The sequence below is a fragment of the Anser cygnoides genome, chromosome 5 (genome assembly GCF_040182565.1).
Source record: "Anser cygnoides isolate HZ-2024a breed goose chromosome 5, Taihu_goose_T2T_genome, whole genome shotgun sequence".
Lineage (NCBI taxonomy): Eukaryota > Metazoa > Chordata > Aves > Anseriformes > Anatidae > Anser > Anser cygnoides.
In genome coordinates this window covers 53516828-53538441 of record NC_089877.1, presented here as the reverse complement: position 1 = coordinate 53538441, position 21614 = coordinate 53516828, and the positions used below count along the sequence as shown (strand labels likewise).

The 21614-nt window shown below is 44.5% G+C and overlaps 1 protein-coding gene across 5 annotated transcripts in view; it reads left to right on the top strand.

Annotated features, from left to right (window-relative positions):
- The window catches only part of BCL11B (BCL11 transcription factor B), a 96521-nt gene that overhangs the window by 33950 nt on the left and 40957 nt on the right, over positions 1–21614 (top strand). For 3 of the 5 annotated variants that reach the window (XM_013181362.3, XM_013181374.3, XM_048069839.2), the window contains exon 3: positions 8672–8887. The exons of the other annotated variants lie outside the window; for them this stretch is intronic. In XM_013181362.3, the coding sequence (XP_013036816.1) occupies positions 8672–8887 (216 nt within the window). The remainder of the gene's footprint in view (positions 1–8671; positions 8888–21614) is intronic. 5 annotated transcript variants of the gene reach the window in all.

Below are 21614 nucleotides of genomic sequence, written 5' to 3'. Positions count from 1 at the left end.
AGTCCTTTTCCTCACATATTTAATGGGGGTGAGCCAAGAAGTTCAATTTTAACCTGAGCTCCACATTCCGTCAAAGCACAGCCACGGGGCCAGGGTCAGGTTTGGATGGGCATCAGGTGGGTGGTGCGGGGGGTGTGGGTGGCCTCACCGGAGCCCCCGGGGGACCCGGGATGCTGCAACGCCCAGACCTCGGAGCGGGTCCGGCCACAACCAGCACCCCTATTGCCCAAAAGACAGGTGTTGGCACTGCATAAGCAGGCTGCTCCTGGAAACCCACATGGCCTCTTAGGTAAGTAAAAATCTCCACGGCCTACCCTCGATGTTTGAGCCTCCAAAACACCATGTGCAAACATGTGGACAATCTAAAATGGGGAATTTTACGCAGTGAGAAGAGTTGCATGCTCCAAACAGGATATTTAGATATATTAGGATATTTATTAACCACACAGGGTGTTCCAAGCTCAGTTTATTTATCTTTGTAAAGTGCTTCCAGATCTTTGCATGGAAGGCACTAGAGAAATGAAAGGCGTATTATTATTATTATTATTGTTATTATTGTTGTTGTTGTTGTTGTTATTATTATTATTACAGCATCTAACTACTGACAGGCAACCACAGCTGCACGCTCAATTCAAGCCACTTAAATTTAGGGGCTGAGTTTTACAGTATTGACTCTTAATACTTTTTCCCATTGACTCTGTATGCTGAAATGTATGTTCACCTGCCCTACTGAAGTATCATTATTCGCCAGAAATATGCAGATGGGGAGCTTTGAAAGAAAGAAAGAAAGAAAGAAAGAAAGAAAGAAAGAAAGAAAGAAAGAAAGAAAGAAAGAAAGAAAGAAAGAAAAGAAAAGAAAAGAAAGAAAGAAAAAGAAAATGTGGCATAAATATTAAGTATTCACATTTATATGGTAGAACTCAACTGCCATTTAAGAAGGGCTTCAAAGCAACCGACTGCATGAGCTGTTAGTTGCTTCTGTGTCATTAGGAAAGAAAATGCATTGATTAAAGTAAAGACAAGGAATCTCATAGACAAAGGATAACATTTACGATGTTCAAGGGTCTGGCACAAGCTACGAAAAGCCCAGGAAACGGAAAGCTGAGCTTCACAGTCAAGCTTTTTAATCAGTGTGGTTGTTCATAGCCACTGCAGCATGTACGTTATGTAATATCACACTTCACCCTCCCACACGCACCTAGAGACAAGAGGCATCTTCTAAAGGTCTTGGCATTATTCAGAGGAAAGACTCCCAGCAATACCTCTGCGTGGTGTTTAACCTTATCTTTACTTATGTTTTACCATTTCTTTCTTTCCTTTCCTTTTTTTTTTTTTTCTTCCCCACTCCTTCTTCTTTTCCCCCTTTTCCTTCCTGTAATATATCAACACTGGGTATATTTGTATCTCTAAAAATGGAGCATTTGGGGGGGGGAAATCCCATTAGCTTCTTGATGTGTTTTCACGGCAACTATGAAGGTTCCAGTCGTGGACGTTTTGTGCATTTTGTAGCATTGTCCTTGTGCTGCTGTTATTGTCATTAGTATTTTTTGGAGTAGAGTGGAAACGTTACATTCTGAATACACCAGCTAATTTTTAAATGGTACCTAGACTATCCTATCTTTAGATTTTAAAATAAGTAATAATTAACAAGAGGTTTTAAAGCTCTGCAGAAAAGCCAGACAGGCCTGTGAAACCCCAGGATAACAAAGAAGGTGAGTCGGTTTTCCAATGCCATAAGTGTTTGAAGACATCCTTATCCTTACTTTGTTTTTGGAAAACAGAAAGAGCTCAACCACATTTCATTCTGGTATAAGGTAGCCCTGAAGTTAACTGTTTTTTCCAAAAAAGAAAAAAAAAAGGATGTCGCTGGCTGCTAATTAGATGTATTTTAACTGCAAAGTCATTTTAGCAGCTAATATTGTTATTATGTGCTTCAGTGTGAATCCTTAGTGAAGCTATTAAACTGTGAGAGCCTGAACTTATCAGACATTTTGTAATGTGGCTGGATTTTTGTATCCTTCTTCAGAAACCTGTGGGGAGGGGAGGACCTTTCTCTCTCAGGCACAGAAAGCACATTTCTTACCGTCTGATTACCAGGGTGGGCAGTTGAGACCTTCTTGCATCCTCCTTTTGCACTTTCCCCCCTCTTTTTTTTTTTTTTTTTCCTGGCAATAACATTTCTGCTTTGTGTTGCACTCCCTCGCTTCTCTCCCAGACAGCGGTCAAGCCCCACCATGCACTCTATAGCTGAGGAAAGGGATTTAACGGCAGGGACTGGCTCAGTTATTTCGGGATACTTTTGCCTCCCTCCGGTCACGCACAACAAGTTGGCGGTTTGCAGGAGCTGGTAGGCTCTCAGCATCAGGCAGGCTCCCTCTTTTGAAAAGCAATAGCCCACAGCAGACAGTGGACTTAGCCATCATTTTCCTATCAGTATCTCACCCAGGACTCTTACTTTGTAATTGCTGGGTTGGGTTTCTCAGGGTTTGGATTTTCTCCCCTGGTCTTATTGCATCGGTTGCTTTTATTCTCCCTCGCACTTTAAAACAAAGTGACTGATACAATATCCAAACTGATGAAAAAGAACGGGATTTTTTTTCCCCTTTATTTGCTCAGATTTGAATTGGGTTATCTGCCTATCTTGTTTATGAAATTTTGTGCTGTCTTTTCTGCACAGACTGTGACTCCCAAATCTTCCACAGCTCCATTTCCATATTCCTGCGTGCTTGTTCTTTGTTAATCACTTGGCAAGCGCTTATTTGAATATTAAAAATTTCTTTAATCATCAAAGGCAGGAGCACAGCTTCATGAATATTCATATTTTTTTCCTCCTCAGACTGGATTCTAGTTCATTACCCTGCAGTAAAGCCAAACAGTCATCAATCGCGCTCATTACAGCCGCTGGCGTTTTGATTGGCTGCCTGCTGCTGGTAGCCCGCGTCCCCCCATCCTCCCGCTCTCCTCCATGAGCTGTCGTGTACCTGCCAACAACAACAAAAAAATATCAACAATGCAAGAATAAATTTCTCCGGTTGAAAAACAACTTTGCAAACTTGTCAAACAGTCCTCGTCGCTTTTTTTTTTTTTCTTTTCGTTTTACACCAAAAATTAAAAAAAAAATAGAAGGGAGAAACTTGAGCTTTAGAGATGAATATTTGTCAAGAGAGTTGACGTAAGTTTCATTTGCATAATGACTTTGTACTTCTGCATTAATAAAATTTGCATATGAAGCCATGTTAATTACTCCTGATCATGCTTTTTGCATTCATGCATAGTAATTTTCTCCGACTTGTGAGAATTAATGTCTTGGCATGGGGGGAGGAAGGGGGGGAGTTGGGGTACTGTCAAATTTCTGTGCCAGTGCCCCTCACTCACACTCTTTCTCCTTCTTGCTCACCACGTCGCTGTTCTTGATCTATGACTCATTTATGCATTATCATTTGAAATTCTTGAGAGAAAGAAATGTATCAATTCAAAGGGAATCCTTGTCTGCCAAAAAAAATAAAAAATCATTAAAAAAAAAATCCCTGAGCAAAATATAACAAGAAATCCCTTCCCTGCTCCGCTTCTTCTCTCCCCAGTGCAGCCTTTCCATTTCCAGCTCGAGTAAAGTTTTAGTCTTAGCAGCGCATCGTGAGCCGGTGCGGGGGAACTGCTCCAAAACCGCTGTGTGTGCAGGGGGACGAGGAGTGGGCTGGTGTGCAGGTGTGTCTGGCCACGAGCCGGGCTCTGTGCTTGAGTAACAGCCTGCCTGCACATATTGCAGAGTCCTTCTGCCCTCGCTGGGGGATGCTGCGTGTGTCTGCCCCTTGCAGGGTGAGCGTTCGTTGCTCTCCTAGTTGCTGTTGGAAACGTTTCTGCCTCTGTCTCACTAACGTGTGTGTATGTGCATAGGCGTGTGTGTGTGCACGTGTGCTGTGCACGTTTGGTTCCATCAATCCTGTTGGTGCCTGTGTGAAAAGACACGGTAGAAAGATATAACACCATGGGGGAATGGTCCGGGTGAGATGGTATAATACAGATGAGACAACTTGTTTGAGAAAAAGCTTGGAAAAAGTCTGTTGGAAAGATTAGTGAATGGATCTGTCTTTCACTTCTGGATGTGTCTGTTTAAGGCTGCTGCAATGGTACATGTAAAACCCATCTCAGAACATCTGCAATATTCTCCCTGAACACGATGGGCACAGGGAAGGGATGAGGCTGCAGCCTGCGCTCTGAATTTGTAGCTGTTCACTGTTTGAACAGATGTTTTTCTTTTTATTAAAAGAGAGAGTTTTTTAATAATGGAACTGAGCTTTAGTCTTTAACCAGCCATTGATTGATTTTCCACCACCAGACAGGCACAGAGAGACACACAAAAACTTGGTTCGTGCCCTGTTAAGTGGCTTACACGTCTGTGTGTGCACCTGCCTGTCTGCCCGTGCAGACGCACATGCAGCCACCCTCCCAGCAAGCACACAGCACCACGAGGGATGCACCAGCCACATAGCTACACATGGCTGCATTTGCACACAACATGAGGTATAAGGCAAGATCTCTTAAATTAAGATCAGGTCCTCTGCCTGAGATGGGACGTTGTGAATGTTGCTTGCAGCCCCATCTTTGTGCTTTGCCCGGGTACTTTTCTGCAGATGTGCTAAAGGAACGTGATGTTTTACATATACCATGTCATACAGCCAGTCATGCCTAGGCTCAGGGAGAGGGACAACAAAAGGATGCAATTTATGCCTTGATTGTGGCTTTTGTCACGTTCTTCTAGGCTCTTATGCTCATTTCCATCTTCTGGGGTCATGTCCAATTTACCTTATTTTCTTCTTTGCAAGTTTAAAAATAGCAGAGAGCAAAAAAATTACTTTTAGCAGTGTCTGGGAGTCAACACAACCTGGGAGCTACTGCCGTGTGCAGGCAGTGAGCGTATGCTGAGCCTGTTTAAAGCATAAGGACAAAATCCTCCTTTCCTATCAGCAATGCAGATCTTTTATTTGCACTGTGACAGTCCCTGTGCATGTTCCACACTCATGCTACGTGCAAAACTCCCCCTCGCATCCATGCAGAATGAATGCAGAATATGTAATTGAGATCTGCAGTGCAGGTGGATGATTTCATGGTGCTGGCCCAAGAGGAGACTCAAACCTTACACGTCGTGGCAGCGGGCATGGAGAGACACAGAGCTGCATGCATGCTCACATTCACCCCAAATGGATCAGTTTTTCCAGATCAGCCTCTACGATTGCACTGCTGTCCTTGCAGTCTGCTTTCCCTTCTTGCAGGTTGTGGTTGTGCCCTGTGTGACACACAAGGGCTCGCAGGAGTGTTTGCTTTTTGAAATGAGTGTGCAATGTGGTACAGTCAATCTGCCATAGGATTCCAGAGACTCGATCCCTTCCCTCATCTGGTGCTGCATGGGTTGAGTAGAAAACTCCTGCACCACCTTAGGATAGCAGCTATCTGTCTGTCTACCCATAGCTGGGTATGTTTTTATCTGTTTGTTCAGCCTGTGTATGTCCATTACCTGCAGCAGTTAAGGTGAGGAAACATAGAGCCCTCGTCTTCATTTTCAGCTTTAAATAGGGAGGCTATATGGGAAAAAATACCGCAGAAGAGGAGCTAGAGAGGTAAAACATGGGCATTCTCTTAGCAAACACAAGTGAGTATTTCAGAGTTCCACTGTTACTCTTTCTATAGCTATAAAGAGGCGTTGAGTACCTAACGGTGGAGTGCTCCTTTTCTCCACGCCTTTCCTCCAGGGCAGTGGATACAATTTTCCTCTTCATGATTTGCCAATCAATCTGGTTCTAGAGGACTGTCCTGTTATCCGTGACAAAGAAGCAAACCCTGAAGTAGTAGCAAGGAAAATAAAGAATTTCCTGGTTTGTGGTGGCTTGTAGGGGCAGACTCAGCCTTCTGGTCTGACAGCCCCGGTTTCATCATTTCAGGGAGAGGTAGTGGTACTCCTTGAAGATCTGCCAGAGTCTTTGTCCGTTCTTCTTCTCCCTCCTACTCATTTCCTTTCTGACACAAGATTGGCTCATTTTAAATTTCCTGATATATAAGTGAAAGGACACAAAAAGGCCTTCTGAGTGACATCTGCAGTTCCACCCCTTCACTGGCAACCAGACCATATAGTCCTTCCCATAAAGTTGGGAGGCATCTTGTTAAAGCGGTTGGCTGGCTTGCCCCCACTACCTCTCTTGGAAGGCTCTTACAGGATCCCTTTCCCCCAGGGGTTAGAAATCTCTTGTTTGAAACCTTAACATCCTTTCCACACTAGAGGAAATATACTGGGTAAGAGAAGGGAGGGCCTCTCTGTACCCTCCTGGTGACCTCTTAGCATCTTCTCAGACACCTCAGAGCTGTGCAGATTATATCAAATTCATTGCTAACAGAAAGGAGAGACCCACCAGAACTAGGGGAGAGGCTGTCACCTTCAGGGTAGTTTTGCAGGCTAGGACCCATGCACCTCCACATTAAAACCCCGTGCAGTTGTGGTTGTTGGTGGGCTTGGTGGGCTTCATGTGGTTCGTTGTATGATGGGCTGCTTCCAAACCCTATTGAGAGCTGTAGTATGGCACCATGACGTGGGAGGGACTGACTGACTGCAAGACCTGTGTCTTTTGTCGTGGCAGGGCTGTGGACATGTTTAGGTGCCACCTGAGATGCAGCTGTGGTCCAACTCTAAACCAGATTTCCAGCTCATGGCTTTCCCAGCAAGGATGAGTGCCCAGGCAGCTCAACCTTGTCTTGGCCAGCCTAGTTGTTTTTATAACATCAGGAATATAAGATACAATTGTTAAGTAACTTGAGGGAATTTGTGTTAAGTTTTTGTTCCATGAAAAAGGTTGTTATTCATGTGTGTTACAGAACAGACAGAAATCAGTGTCTGACATCCATTTCCATGCACCTAGCATACATTTCTACCCCAAATGCAACGTTAGTACATTCTAGATAGTAGTTATCATTACCTGCCTGTGTAGTATTTCCAGGGAGATCAAAACAATTACAAAAGCCAGGCAACTGAGCCCCCAAAATAAAAAATCCTTCCTTGCTCCATGTGCCACAGAGATGGCTTCTATTTAAAACCAGTCCTCACAAAAGAGCACAAATTTTATCCTTGATGCTTGAAGCTCAAGTATTTACACAGGGAATTTAGCCTCTTCACTTGTGGTTTTGGCAAAAGCTTCACACAAATGTTTTGCTCTGGTGGTCTCTTAGCCATTTAAGATAAACGACAAAATCAAATGCAGTCCTTGCAGACTGGAGTGCTGGATGCTGTGCCAAGGATGAAGTATCCCCGTTTGCCTCACATGTGTAGCTGTCAGATCAACATGTAGGCCTGGTTTCTGAACCAGGATCCTCGAGGTGGACATTGTCCCTTCTAAGCATTGCTCTTCTAGGTCTGAAGGGAGGACGGGTGAACATATTTCTCCTTGCTGCCATGGTGTTTGCATGTGTATGCAAGGCGCACATGTGTGCACAGACAGAATCGCCACCCTTAGGAAAAAAAAGAGAGCATTTGCCAAACGATACCCCGCAATTAGCACACGTATTTCCTGATCTAAACAAAGGGGGAAACTGTGGTTTCTGACCTACCACTGTGCGGTAGCTGTTGGCAAATGCCAGCTTTTTAATGGCGACCACTCCACCGCATATCTTCATTTAGAAACTGCCCTTGATTAGTAGCTCCCCTTTATGTAATAATTAAGCAGAGAGGGTAGTTTTAAATAAATGGGGTGGGATGCAGAGCGGTGCTGTTCTCGCAACTTCCCTCTGAACTCTGCTGATTTCGCGCCAGCCAAAAATGTGGCTCTTACCTGATTCTGCGTGTGCATGTCTGTTTGTGCCTGTCTGTATTTGTACAGGTGTATATCGATATGTAAGGCTTGCATTTGAGTTTTTTAAACCACGGAGCTCCATCTGGACTAGTGCCAGGAGGAGTGCGCGTTTCCAGTGGAGCAGGAGAGAAGTCTAAAGGCAGCTTTGAAATGGCAGGTGATTCCTAGAGGGGTTAAAAATAAATAATACAGCTGGAGGTTACAATATCATTTTTTTAGCTACCAGGAAAAAAAAAAGGTTGCTCCATTCTTTGCAGGCTCGACAGGGAAGCGGACTGCATAATGGGGGCATGCAAAATGCACAACTGGCTGCGGCTCAGGCGGGCGGGCAGCACAGTGGCCCGTGAATGCCTCATTCTGGGAGCTTGGCTCCTGGCACCCCTCTGAAGCCATTTGAGCTCCAAGTCACTGCACTTTGTCTGCACTGGTGTGCCGAGCCTGCTTCAGCAGCGGCTCGGCAGAGAGCCTGCCTGGTTTTGTGTCAGCTAAATGCATTAACACAGCCGTAAAACAATAATCCCCCTTTTGATTCGGTCCCTGAGCAAGTGCTGGTGGCGACGCTCGCCGCCTCCGGCTCTCCTCCGCACCAGGACCGGCTGTGCCCCTGCTTCGCCCCTCTCTGTGCCCCCAGCCGGGCTCGCAGGGCCCCCAGGTCCCTTCTTGCTCTTTCCCAGCCCAACGCGAGCCCCAAGGGCTCCTTTCCCCAGGGAGCAGTGCAGAGCAAGCGCGTAGTGCGTTAGGCAGCCAGCCCCCGCCTCACCCGTTCCCGCTGATGATGCCTCCTCTGTCCCTTCAAACTTAGGTCCGACTGACAGTTTTTTCTATTGTTTTTTCTCCAGGGCCGTCCAGGCCTGCAAACCTGCCGGGGGCTCCCATAGCTGCCTCCTCCCACCCTCACACATCCGTCATCACGTCACCTCTCCGCGCACTGGCCTCTCTCCCGCCCTGCCTTAGCCTGCCCTGCTGTGGTGCACGTGCAGTCTCAGTTGGCGGGACTCAGACTGAGATTCAGACTGAGACGTCAGGCACATTTGGATGTCATTGTCAGTTGTCAGGTAATAGAAACATTTTTTTTTTTGTTGCTATCTGAAGGTCAGTAGTGCTGCCAAGTGATGTCATCTTTGCTGTGGGAGAGCTGCCTTCGCTGGGTCGTGTGGGGAAGGCAGTGAAAATGTCCCAAACACCCCCTGCCCTCCCTCCTGCCCCTCTCCCCGTGCTGGCGGAGGACGGGGAGCGGGAAGGGGTGTGTGGCTCCCTCTTCCCCCGTCCTTCCCCTTCTGCCTGCCCACCTTCAGATGTTACCAGCGGCCGCTGCCGGGCCGTTTGTGCCACGTTGTGAACAAATGTCTGAGACTCCTCGCAGAATGTGATACCCTGGTATCAAGATTTCATCTCTCTGGGATGTTTATTTTAAGCTTAATTGGATAACATTTAACATCTGAGGTCTCCCCCCCTCCTTTTTTTTTTTTTTCCCCCCTAATCATTCGTATTAAAGGCTTTTCTCTGAGTCCATGTGCACGCAGGATGTATGTGCTCCATGCAGTTTTCTCCCTTGCTTTGAGAAAATGCTCTTTGGTAACTTGCCACACATCCCTCCCCACTCCCCCAGCAGCTTTTCTTTTCCTTTATTCCTTTTGGATGCCTGACTTTTGTCACTGCAAGGAGGGGAAAGTGATGTGGAAATGAGGGTGCGCTGAGCGAGCCCAAGAGGACACGGCCATACGGTTGCCAGACCCCGTCCTTTCAGACCCAGCGATCTCTTTGAAATCAGTGGGTGTTTCTGAGTGTGGCTCAGTTGCAAGATTGGGGCTGTGGTGAACTGCAGGCTGGAGAGGTGAAAATGGGGGGTGGGGGGGTGGGGGGGGGGGTGGGGGGCTTAAAAGAAAATACAGCTGTGGTGAAATCCGCAAGCACTTATGGTGGAGTCTGACTGTGGTGGGCCAGACCCTGCAGCCTTCATTCACGCTAATGTGTGTGGAGCTTTAATAGGGAGCTCCCAGAACGATGCTGGATAAGCAATGTGTGAGGACCAGGAGATTTAGAGATATAGCAAGGACTGTGATGAATAAAGCCTTTGGCCAGTGGCTCCTCCTGCCCCCCTAACGTGGCAAAAGTTAGCTCTGTTCAACTTTTTCTTTCCATTAACAGTGGTACTGCAGCAGTGTGCTCTATCTCACGAGAAGGTCCCTGCACTTCTCAATTTGTGGACCCCGGGTGAAGCTCGTGGTGCTCGAGGAAGGCTCCCGAGCCTCCTGGCTGGGCTCAGCCTGCGCCCAGCTGCTCGTGATGGGCTTGCAGCGATGCATGATGCCCCTGGACCTGGTCTGATTTCTCATCCATGCTACCATATGCAGCATGGCGGGATGCTGTTCTCATTGAGCTCTGCTTTTCTGACCTCATCAGTCTGACCAGCTGGCCTCAAACGGTGTGGAGATGGGCTTCTGAGTGGTGGATGCTCAATGAGAAAGTCAGATAGGTGCCCCGCTTCCCCCCTTTACCAGCTGGTAAAGCACACTGGAACTGATCTCCCATTTGCCTGCTCTCTTCAACAACGCAGGATGCACGCAGGTGCCTTTGGTAGGCAGGTAGCTGTAAGAGCAAACTGGATGCCCTGGTTCTCCATTGCTCCTGATGCCAACAGCCGGTGGGGAGGGAAGGAAGCAAAACTAAAAAGGAAGGAAGGAATGACTGATTAAAGGAGGTGGGAGGGCGATGCTTTAGTGTGTTACATACTTTCATTTCTCGCTTTGGAGCTGTGCAGGGCCAGTTTTCAGAGTGGTGTGTTTGCTGGGAGAAGGATGCCAGCTCTGCGGAGAGAGAGACCTGTTATCATGGCTTCCTGTAATTACTGCTGCAGTCTGTGGCACTTAGAGAATAGGTTATATCAAAGTGCATGATACGTGTTTATGACAGTAGTTGGTCAAGCTCTGCTTGAAAGAAGCATTTTCTTCCCTTGAAAAGGAGATTATATCTGTTTAACCCTTTCTTTGCTCCCTTAGTAAATGAGCCTGGGCATGCTTTAAACCCTGTAGCAGGAGTTGCAGGATCTTTCCTGCGCTCAAAATGTTTTGTGGAAATGAAAGAAAAGTGAGCTCTTTGTGTTGACTAATAATCTAGTGACGATCCCTGCATTGTGCCCTCTTTTTTAATATAGCCATTTACAATAGTCACTTGCTACAGCTTTAGAGATCTGCTTGTCTCTCTGACTTGATTAGCCTTTTATTCTGTCAGCTCCGTTCTTGCTTCTGAGGAATTGTTTCCTTCTTTGAACAAAAGCCATCAACAGTTCCCGCCTCTTCTCCTCCTTCATCATTTCTTACCTTTCCTGTTTTTCAGCATTCATTTAATGCAGGACCTGGAGTTTTTCAATGCAGTTCTCAAGCAGGCTGCGACCCTGAAGGCTGGAAGTTGCAGGTACCCCCAGATCTCTGCGAGGCACTCCCAGATCAGGCCCAGCAGTTTTGTGCTGGGGATCCCAAACCTGCTGGGTTTGGGGTCTGCAGGTGGAAAAGTTGTGTTTGGAAATCTTGGATCTAGATAAGAGCAATTGCCTAGAGAGCTGAACAGCATTTAGCCGTGCAGACGGGAAGTCCTCTGCCTCGTCCAGAGTGGCTTGTGATTTGTAGGAAATGTGCTGTTGATAGCAGCTTCGATCACAGCAAACGATGCTGGGAAGTCCGCTTGGTGTCCAGCACCTCTCCTAACAGTGCTGGTTGTGGTCCCTCCTGTCTTTGTTCCTTTCTTTGTGTTCAAGGCACCACAGGGTGAGGAATGTGCAGGTGAAGTTCTATGTTTTTTCTATGTGATTTTTTAAAATATCTGCCACTGGAAAAGTCTCTCTCTCTGTCTCTTTATTTATTTACTTATTTATTTATTTATTTTTGCCTCAGAGGCTTCTGTCTGCTGAATTGGGTTCTCCTGTTTAAATGTTTTTAGTGCCTATTTAATTAGAAGTTGGAATAGAGTCATGAAATTCACAGGGTTGTGTAGCTTGGATCTAAAATATAAATGGGCAAAGCATTCATTTTGCTTTACCCCTTGCCAGATTAGGGTGCTTTTCTGAGCCTGCTTTTTATTTCATTTCAATGAATTGCAACTGCTTAGAGTAACTGTAAAATGCACACAGGTTTTTCTGCATAAGAGTCATGCAAATGATTGTTGAGAGACGTAATTATGTAAAGAAAAGTATATGCCTGTATGCATACACACATACACTACAATGCTTTTTGTGGGGCTATTTTTTCACAATACATCTTCATTGGGCTCTTTTTATGATGCTGATTTATTAATATTGTACATTAAGTCTTAAATTGTCAAAGCTGCCTAAGAGATTTGGATGCCCATTTCCCATTAAAGTTAACGAGAAACGAGCTTTGAAAATCTCAGCACAGAAGTGCATGGCACTTTACAATGTGCTCTCCAAAGAGAAAAGTCCCTGCCCTGAAGATCCTACCGTGTAAAAGCCCCAGGAAAGGAGCTCTGATCAGTGTAAGACAAAGTGGATTGCAGTGCCACAGACAATAATTTATCCCTTCTGCCTGTGTTCAGATACATACCTGATCCAAAGTCTTTGGACCTGGGCCCATGAGCGAGGGTTTTATATATCTCTGTAAAGATAATTAAATCTGCCCAGTACACATACATTCAGCCAACCAGCAAAACTGCTTGCTTCCCACATGTAGGCTGATGGAAGGAGGTGGAAAGCAATTATGATACTTAGTTGCATGTATAAAAACAGCAAGCGGGCATGGACAGCAGTGATTAATGGACAGGGCTGTGAAGCTGAAGGGCTAAAACAGAGGAAGGCATGGGGCATAGCTCAGAAGAGTGGAACAAGCTCTTTTTAATTCAAGGAATCAGCTGTGTTAGTCATTAGGACATTCTGAAAATCACACGGTCATCTTGTAAAGTTAATGTCAATTTACTTGGCTGCTGAAATTCTACTTACTGCATCATTTCTGTTTTTTTAGCAAAGGTTAAGGTGGCAATAAAGATAAAAGAAGTACCTGCGAGTAAATAATAGGTTTTAAAAGAATGATTTTTCCTTCTTCAAGTACATCACAGTATTCATTTTGTTCTGGTTTTATAACTGGAATCAGCCAATAAGAAGAGCTAGATTAGACCACCCTGCTGTAAAAAGCTTGCTGCAATTAATACAGGCTGTCTAGAAAGCAGTATTATTTCAAAAACTTTTATGTTAATGATATGGTATGTGCTCGGCACATTTCTTACTAGAACAAGAAGCAAGCTTTTGTTCACTCCAGACTGGGTTTTATTAACACAGGAGGATCAATGGAAAACAAAACAGTAATCAGAGCAGAGAATGCAAACTCATCCAGCAAAAACCTCCCAACTCATCAAGTCCCAGGACGATGGCTGATACATTACTCCTATTTTTTTTTTTCTGAGTGGAATCTTAAAAAAAAAAACTAAAAAAAAACCCACTGTAATACTCAATTTCTGATCAGCTCATGGTGCTTTTTTTGAGAGGAGAAAGACATATTTTGGGTATATGATTCTGAGGGCAGAAAAAGACTGAAGGCAGCTTCCCTGACACCCTTTAAAAATGTATTTTTTCATTTTCTTCCATAAAGAAAAGGTTTGCTTAAAGTACCTGGCTAACATTCAGGAGAGGTGCCCTATTTGTCATGGTTACATGTATTTATTTATTTTAGTGAAATATTTAGTGTGTGCTATAGTAGAATTGACATTGTGCACAGTACTTACAGAGTGCAGGGCTGTGTGAGAGATGTATGTGCTAAAAACAGATATGCATCAGTTTGTATGTATGCATCTATCTTTTCATCTGTCTATCAATCTCTGTGTTCATCCATCTATTCAAGTATTAAAATCATATGTGACCTGTCTGTCTGCGCAGCTCTCTTTCTCACCAGATATTAAACTCAGATCTAAACTCAAAAGAGATGTAGCTAATTGCAAACTTATATATTTTGACTGGGTGGTGTGTTTGCCAAGAGGTAACGAAGGTATCTTAACAGAGCAAAGAGGCAGCTAAAATTAGGGTGCTGCATGGGGCAGCAGCACTGGCAATTTAAGCGTGGCTGAGGCTTTGTTCTAGACAGGCGCCCTATCACTCTAACTTTGTAAGTCCTAATTACCTAAAGTTAAGAACCAGCAGGGGCAATAGAGATATTTAAAGGTGCTTTAAAGGGGATGCCTGCAATTTCCAGACATCCAAGGAAAATGAAAAGCTCTTAATTGCAATATTAACGGGTGGAACTGAATCTTGTAGTCTCAAGACAAAAGGGTGCAAGAAACATTGCCTGCAGTAAAGACAATGGGTCCAACATTTAGAGAGTTAACTCGATCGCATACCACTATGCTGAGCCCAAGAGTCTGAACTCTTCAAACGCTCCAAATGGAGAGCTAAATCAAAGAATCCTGTTTCAAATCCATCCAAGATGTTGCTGTTTTTCTCCTCTGACAGGAGAAGCATTTGGAAGTGCAGTTTCTTTCTTTTTTTATAGCTGTCTTAAAAAGGAGTTTGGATGTTTAGCACAGCTGGTGCTCATTACATTATGCACTATCAATAAAATAGCATGTGTAATTAATTTTTAATGCAGTGCTGTATGCAGCGCTTTAAAGCAGTTACTGTATGGGGAGAGTCGACACCGGTCACTGACATCAGAAATATTGAAATAGAGGGCTAGATTTTGCATTTTTAAAGGGTGTATGCGTGAGCTGGGGGAAGGGTAATTTCCAGCCAGCAGTTCTTTGGCCACAATCAAATTTTAAAAATACAGGAACAAGATGGATGAAGGTGGTCTTACAATTTACTTATTGGCATGGATGAATTTATTTCCTTTTAGAGTTTGCTGAGGGATGACTGGGTTAGGACTAGGTGACTTCGGTGTCTAGGTAAGCACCAGGGGACTGCGCAGCAACTGATCCATCTTTGTTAAAGCTCAAATGTGCTTCATCGGTATTAGGTGGGAGGTGAGTTGAAAGGCGAGGTTGGGAGAAAGCAAAGGAAGGACATTTTTGGTCTCTCTCACTGAGCAGTTATTTGTACAAGGCTCCTATCTTGTGCCTTGTTGTTCACATCAGTAATAACGCCCTGGTTTTCCTCTTGATTCATGAAATATTTGGGAGTATCAGTACTTTGCAAGGGAGAGAGTAGTTTGGTTACAAAGAGGCATCGCTGATGGCAGGTTGCCTGCTGCTCTGACAGAAGACCCAAACAAATCAGTCTTCTCTTTTCTTGGCACTTGTGCAGTACTTTCCAGAAAACACCAGCATAAATAAAGACTGCTGTAATGGGGCACAGTAGTCAAGGCTCAGGCACCGCCATGGCTATTGGCAGCCAATACATCCAGAAACACTTCGGCTGTCTGAAGGAAGAACAGACCTGGCTTTGAAGTTGTTGTATGGTGCATCTTTGTACTCAGCGAAGGGCGAGGAATTGCTTTCGTGTTTGGTGGCTGGTTTGCTGGATAGAACCAGCCTCTCCCTGCTTCCACCTCTTTTCCACCCTTTTCAGGGAGTTGTCTGCATGCCTCTTGGTGAACACTTCCTAAGAAGATAAGAAATCAAATGCAGGAAGAGAAGGAAGGAAGCAATCACCTACAAAGCGACAAAATTAGGGGTAGTGTTTGTCAGGTGCCTTGCCTTCTGGTTGGGCAATGCGCGAGCTTTCTAAGAGCTGTTTTGTTTCATACACATGTATGAGGCATAAATGTTTGCAATTATTCTTTCTTTCCCATGGTAAATTGCCATTTACTTGTACATAGCATATGCTAAACAGTTCACTTGTACAGCCTCACCTGGCGTATTCAGGATGGCGTCTTCTGTCCCTTCCGCAGTAGATTTTTGTCATCACTTCTCTTCTCTCTTTCTGTCAGATACAGGCGGATGTGTTCGTGTACTTGTCTGTGCCAGGAAGTGAACTGGGCTGTTCTGTTTGTGTGAACAGAGACGGAACTCTTGTGCACAAATATAATGCTTTGTGTCGACAAAAGTAGGGCAAGCCGTGGTGTATGGTGTAGGTAGTTATGATGAGGACTGCTCTTCAGTTCACAGGCCAGAGCAGGAAAGGTAGAATCAAGAGCGGGGCATTGCACATTTTGTAGTGAAATGGATATATTTAACATTATTTATTTATTTATTTTAATAAAGGAATTGGATCACGCATTTCTGGTGTAGTTCAGGTTTAGGGCAGAGAATGGTTCTGCAAAGGAATAACCTGCTGTCCCTCCAGAGCTGCCTCGTTTAGAGGACCCGGGTTCTTTTTTTCCGCGTGCTTCATAAAAATAGATGAAAGGAAGAGTTCTGTTCTCAGATGGGACTCTTTATGTTCAGAAGGGGATTTGAGTCAAAGAAGCCATGCTGGTGCACCTCGTGTGTGTCCCACTGGACTCCTCTGTGCTGCGTGTTGGTCCTCCTTTCTGCTGAGCAGTAAACAGCTGAGCAACTGTTGGCAACATACGTTTTTATGCTGTTTGCTTTCTTTTGGACAGGGTTTTTCCAAGCATTTTTGTAGCATGTACAGGAATCTGGTAGGCTAAAGCGTAGCATGTGCCTTTGCTATCTTTTTTTCCCTCTTGTTTTTTTCTTAATCAATCCATTTCCATGGGTGCTTATTGTAGCTAATGCAACCTGCTGTAGCACAAGCTGGGGAAGCCAGGTTCAATGAGTCAGAAAAACATGCACTTGGAAGGAAGCAAGCAAAAATCCCACATAGTGAGGGCTTACATTTTTTATGAATTCAGCTGTAAGAGTCAGAGGTCCTGGGACTTATAGAATGAGGTTAATGCAGGCACTAAGCAAGGCAGTGGGGAGAAGCAGGCACTGGAATCATGCCACGAAACAATGCTTTTTAAAATTATTGTCTGTGCTAATAATGTAAGGACTGCTGGTTAGAGGGAGGCCAGTTTGCACAGCATACCTGCAGCCGTTATGCTTGTTTAAATGTCACTTGGCTATTTGGAGCCAATTGTCCATGTATTGTGCTCAGTCCATTCCCTGGAAATGCAAGGAGAGCACCCCATCCTCTTCGTGTGTCAGACTGTCTCCTTACATCTCCTGTACTGACCTAGATTATTTCACGTGAGGCCCTGATCTAAAACTGATCTTTACATCTCCTCCTTGGCTGCGTGACGAACATGATGCTTCCAGGGCACACTGTAGCGAGCCAGGGGTCCACTGAGGGATGGGCTAGGGACTGCTGTGGCATGCGGGATGCTTAGCTGAGCGTCCTTCCAGGAGGCATTTTCTGAGTTCAGTGTCATTGTATCGTTACGCCAGCAGTGAATCTGGGCTATGGAATTCAGGAAACTACAGAGAATCGAGTGAGTATCAGAGCATTTTTGGGAAACAAGTACCATTTAAAAGTGATTGTGGGATTAAGGTGAAAAACCAAAAATTAATGGAATACAGATAGACCTCAGCATGGCAGTAGAGCCCTTTGCCTGTGGGGGAAGTATTTTTTCCATTTTGGATCTTCTAAAAGAAATCTGGGGTATTCTCTCCTCTGGTTGAACAGGGAAAGAGTAAGTTCACTTATTATGGCAGTGGCAGGTTTAAAATGCAAAGGCTGTCCAGAAATTAGGTCTGAGTGTTTACGAATTGATTAATCTAAATCCTTTATAAAAACGTGTGAACTGTTGATTAAACTGGGAATAGGATCATTGTGGTTTTGCCTACGGTCAGGACAAGATTAGTGAGTAACTTTACCTTTCTGCAGAACCTTATAAAATATAATAAAAAAGTGAAGTTCTTTCCCTAATCTTTTTTTGTTTCTCCTCAAACTGATTGTAGAAGTCAATGTAGAGTCTTCAAAACTCTGTAGCCTATTGAAGCCAAACTTGTCATGCTGTAATCAGTAGATACATCGAATAGTTGTGAAATAATCCCGAGAAATGGCTGTGAACTCCCCCCAATTTCCTTCGTACTTTCTCTGCGCGTTTTCCAGAAGGAGCAGTGTAAAAGCTACAGCGGTGCTCACCCCTGCTTCTACCACCACTGTCGAAGTTCATTAGCGCACTCGAGTGCACTCATAAATGTCTGAGCTCTTCCAGTGTTCGGAGGCTTCCAGCCAGCAAACCTTCCGACCTACTCTCCCTGTTTTGAAGAAAAGCCCAATGGTCAGGGTTTGAGGTGGGCACTTGAGGTTTAATTTGAATTCTTTGGCCTGATAACACCCAGATCCGTAAGGGAGCATAAGGGTGTGTGGGAGACACTGCTATCACTGCCTTAAATAATTTGCTCCTTGCCCTTTCCTGTTAAGTTTGTCAGGCTATGCCTCATGATTTTAAGCTGCGATTTCTTAAATTTATTTTATCCTATAAAGGTAAAACTGAACGAATGCCAGTGCTCCCTGTCTCCTTACTTTCTCTTCCTTTGCAGATGTCTTTGCTCCCCGGGGCCAGTGGGGCTGCCAGGAGGGGTTGCCCAGGGGCTGGCAGTGCCCCGGGTTAGCTCTGCTCCTCTCCTGGCAGCATGCAGTGTTCGGCTCCCTCCCAGCAAGTCCCAGTGAGTCACCAGCCCGCTGGCTGGGCTATCTGATGGGAACGGGGACCGGCCTGCTCTGCCCACAGCCGCCCTGGCCATGGAGCTTCTCCTTGGCCGCACCTTTCCCTTCCCCTCCTCTGCCCCTGCCTTTCGAGCCTCTTTCCTTCTTAACACAGCTTTTCATCCTTGCTGTCAGGTAGGTCCTTCATTCACTGCTGCCTCTGCCACTGGGCCCTGCAGTAATGACAGCATTTTTTTTTTTTTTAAATTTCCTTTTAAAAATCAAGTCCAAAGTATTTTTTTTTCTTTTTTCCCCCCCTTAACATTTTTTTTAAATGGAAATGACTGCTGAAAGTAAACACAGCTTGCAACATGCAGACTTATTGGGCCAGCATGAATTTCCTTAATAAGCTGGAGCATGTGTGTGTGCGCGCGCGTGTGTTTTCCCCCCTTAAACCACGGAATAAGTGTGCTGTTGCTTTAAATCCTAACTCAAACTTTACTGGCGATTTTACAGAGCCTGGTTTCATTTATAGTGGAGCCAGACTTGCTGTGTGAGAGCCGTCCGCATGCTGGAATTAGTCTTAAGCTCGCTTCTGTGGCGTTGCCAAATTCCATGTTTGTGTTTTATTTAGAATTCTTTTCACGGCCAGTCGAATCTGTTCAGGCACACATAGGCAGTGTTGCGCCCCATGGAGAAAATAAGCAAGTTTGCGTTTTCTTTGGCATAGGCCATGGCCACAAAAGACTGCGGTCTAAAAAAACATTTTTTAAAAGCTATTTTAACCCATAACAGATGTATAAAGTAGGCACACGCATGCCAGCTTCCTTAGTTTTAATTAAAAAATAATTACGGCTTTAATGGGATGCTAGTGACAAATTTGGATGAATGGTGGGTGACATTATCTCAAGGCTTGCTTCAACTTATAAATTAGTGCATTTCTCTTGGCCAGTGGTACAGATGAAATTAAACGAAGGAACAGATTAATATTTCTTAAAGTTACATCGAACCAAATGAAAAATCAAATCAAATCTAAAAACAAGGCCCTTTCCTCCCTCTCTCGCTCGGATTCCTGTTTGCATGAGATCACAGAACATAGAGGAAAGGTTATTTTCCCTGGCTGATAAATGATCTGGCCGACGATAAAGCGGGCTTAGTTTTGCAAGGTACCTGTCCCTCCTGTAATTTCACATCGGTAGCCACATCGCCAAATTATTGTGATTAATGTCGGCAGGCGCTTCTATTTATAACCACATCTAACTAGCTAATGTAGTACCTCTGAGCCAGGAAATCTTAAATATAAAACCATACATACATGCCGTATGTTGCAATGGTTCTCCCTATATACCTCAGATAGCTGGCTGCCTTTTGGACTGTGGTGCTGCAATTCTTCACATCTTTAGGCTATTTTCAATTTGGGGCTTTTAAGGCTCACCAGAACTAGGCTGGATGCACAGGTTTGCGCAGGTAACAACAGTTTATATTTATGAAGAAGTAAACAAAGGGGCAATAAACATGTAACGAGCTAACCCCAGATGGTATCTCCGCTGTTATTGCAGTCAGGTGTATGCGGAGAAGGGAAGGGAGAGGGAAGGATTAGCCTGGGAGGCTGTGGGTATCTGGAGTTGTTCGTCCCACCGCCGTGCTTGCCAGGGGCTGGCTTTTTGGCGAAGGGCAGATGATGGGCTTTGTGATCTATTGCACAGACAGACGAGGATCATTGTGCATGTGGAAGGGCAAGCCCTGCTTGCCATTCAAACATATTCCTTCAAAAAACGTCTCATCTGCTTAACATTTAGCCTCCATTATAACAAACCCTAAAGTGCTGCTGATACATGTAATCTAGATGGTGAGAGCTCTTCTCCACTTAGTTGCTGTGACAAACACAGTACATCACCTCCTCATTAAAAAACAAAAGCATTGTCTCCATGTGGAAGGAAAGACAGAGAAAGCAAGCGCCATATCTTTGGTGTGTAGCTGCACACCTTCCACTAGACTCGTCCACATCTGTCTTGAAGTCTACAGATGCTTTGCTACAAATTGCCACGTGAATGTGGCAGTGTCCCCCATCTTGCTGAAAGCTGTCTGCCATGTTAAGCCAGGGAAACCCAGCACGGGGAAGCTGCTTTGCTTGGTACAAGCTAGTTTGGAGAATTTTGCTCCTCATCAGGTCCCCTAGGTGTGCAGGATGTCTATTGCCTGAAGCTGAACCAAGCTGGACTCTCCAAAGATATGTTTTTTAAGGTTAGTTTAACTGCAGCAAGAGAGGGAGAGATTTTCCTTTGTCAATTGTCTGACTATTTCTGTGGTAACATTTCCCTGAGCTTGAATTCCTCAGAAGTGAAAATGAAGTTCTAGCATTAAAACCATGAGTCATACAGTGCAGATGAGAGTCATTTCTGCATTCCTGGAATTTTTGGAAGGGAAACATTACATTCACGTTAATCCTTTCAATTATACCTTATTGCTAAAATAATCCATGAGGCATTCTGCAGTAGAGCCCTCTGCTATTTGGTTACAGTTGAGGCTTTGAAAATAGCACCTGAAAGCTTTTAGGCTCCTGTGTTTCAGTATCTTAATTTTCTTTTTATGTTTCAGCACACAGAATGGTCTAGTGTCTTTTCTATTTACTCCTTAGGATTTTTTTTGTTTGTTTGTTTAATAAATAAGGCTAATTTGATTTGTTCTGATCTGTCTCAAGTATCTAACTGCTGCTGTAGAGAATGATTAATGTCCAGTTGAAAGGATTCCACATCTATAAATGAGAATTGAAAGCAGATGCTGGTTTGATGAACGTGTGCTGCCCATTCCTTGTCTGCACTGGCTCAGAGAGCAGGCTGCTGAGATATCGTTATCTATCAAAAGAAAGATGTTAGATGCCAAATACAGTTCAGAGTCACACACCTAGCATGAGCTGAGCAAACAGTTAACAAATAATGTATTCCAGGTATTTTTTTTTCTCTGCTTGTGAGCTATCTATACACAAGACAGTGTTATCCTCAAATTGTCAGAAGTGCTTGACAAACTCCAGTTCAGGGAAATGCACTGTGAATTGATCACAACCAGAACTCTGAGTCTGGGTTTTTACTCACCAAGCTGTGTTGGTATGTTGTCCAAGGGCAGGTAAGTTCAGTTTTAGTGCTATTGCATGTGCAGTTCTGATTCTGAAGCTAATCCAACCCTTAAAAAAAAAAAACAAAAGTAGCTGGTACAGTTCTCTTTTATATTAGTGGACTGGCTAGGTGCTCAAGCATTGCTGGCAAGCAAGGCCAAATGCTTTTCAAAGTTTTCTAGCCTGAGTTCATGAAGAT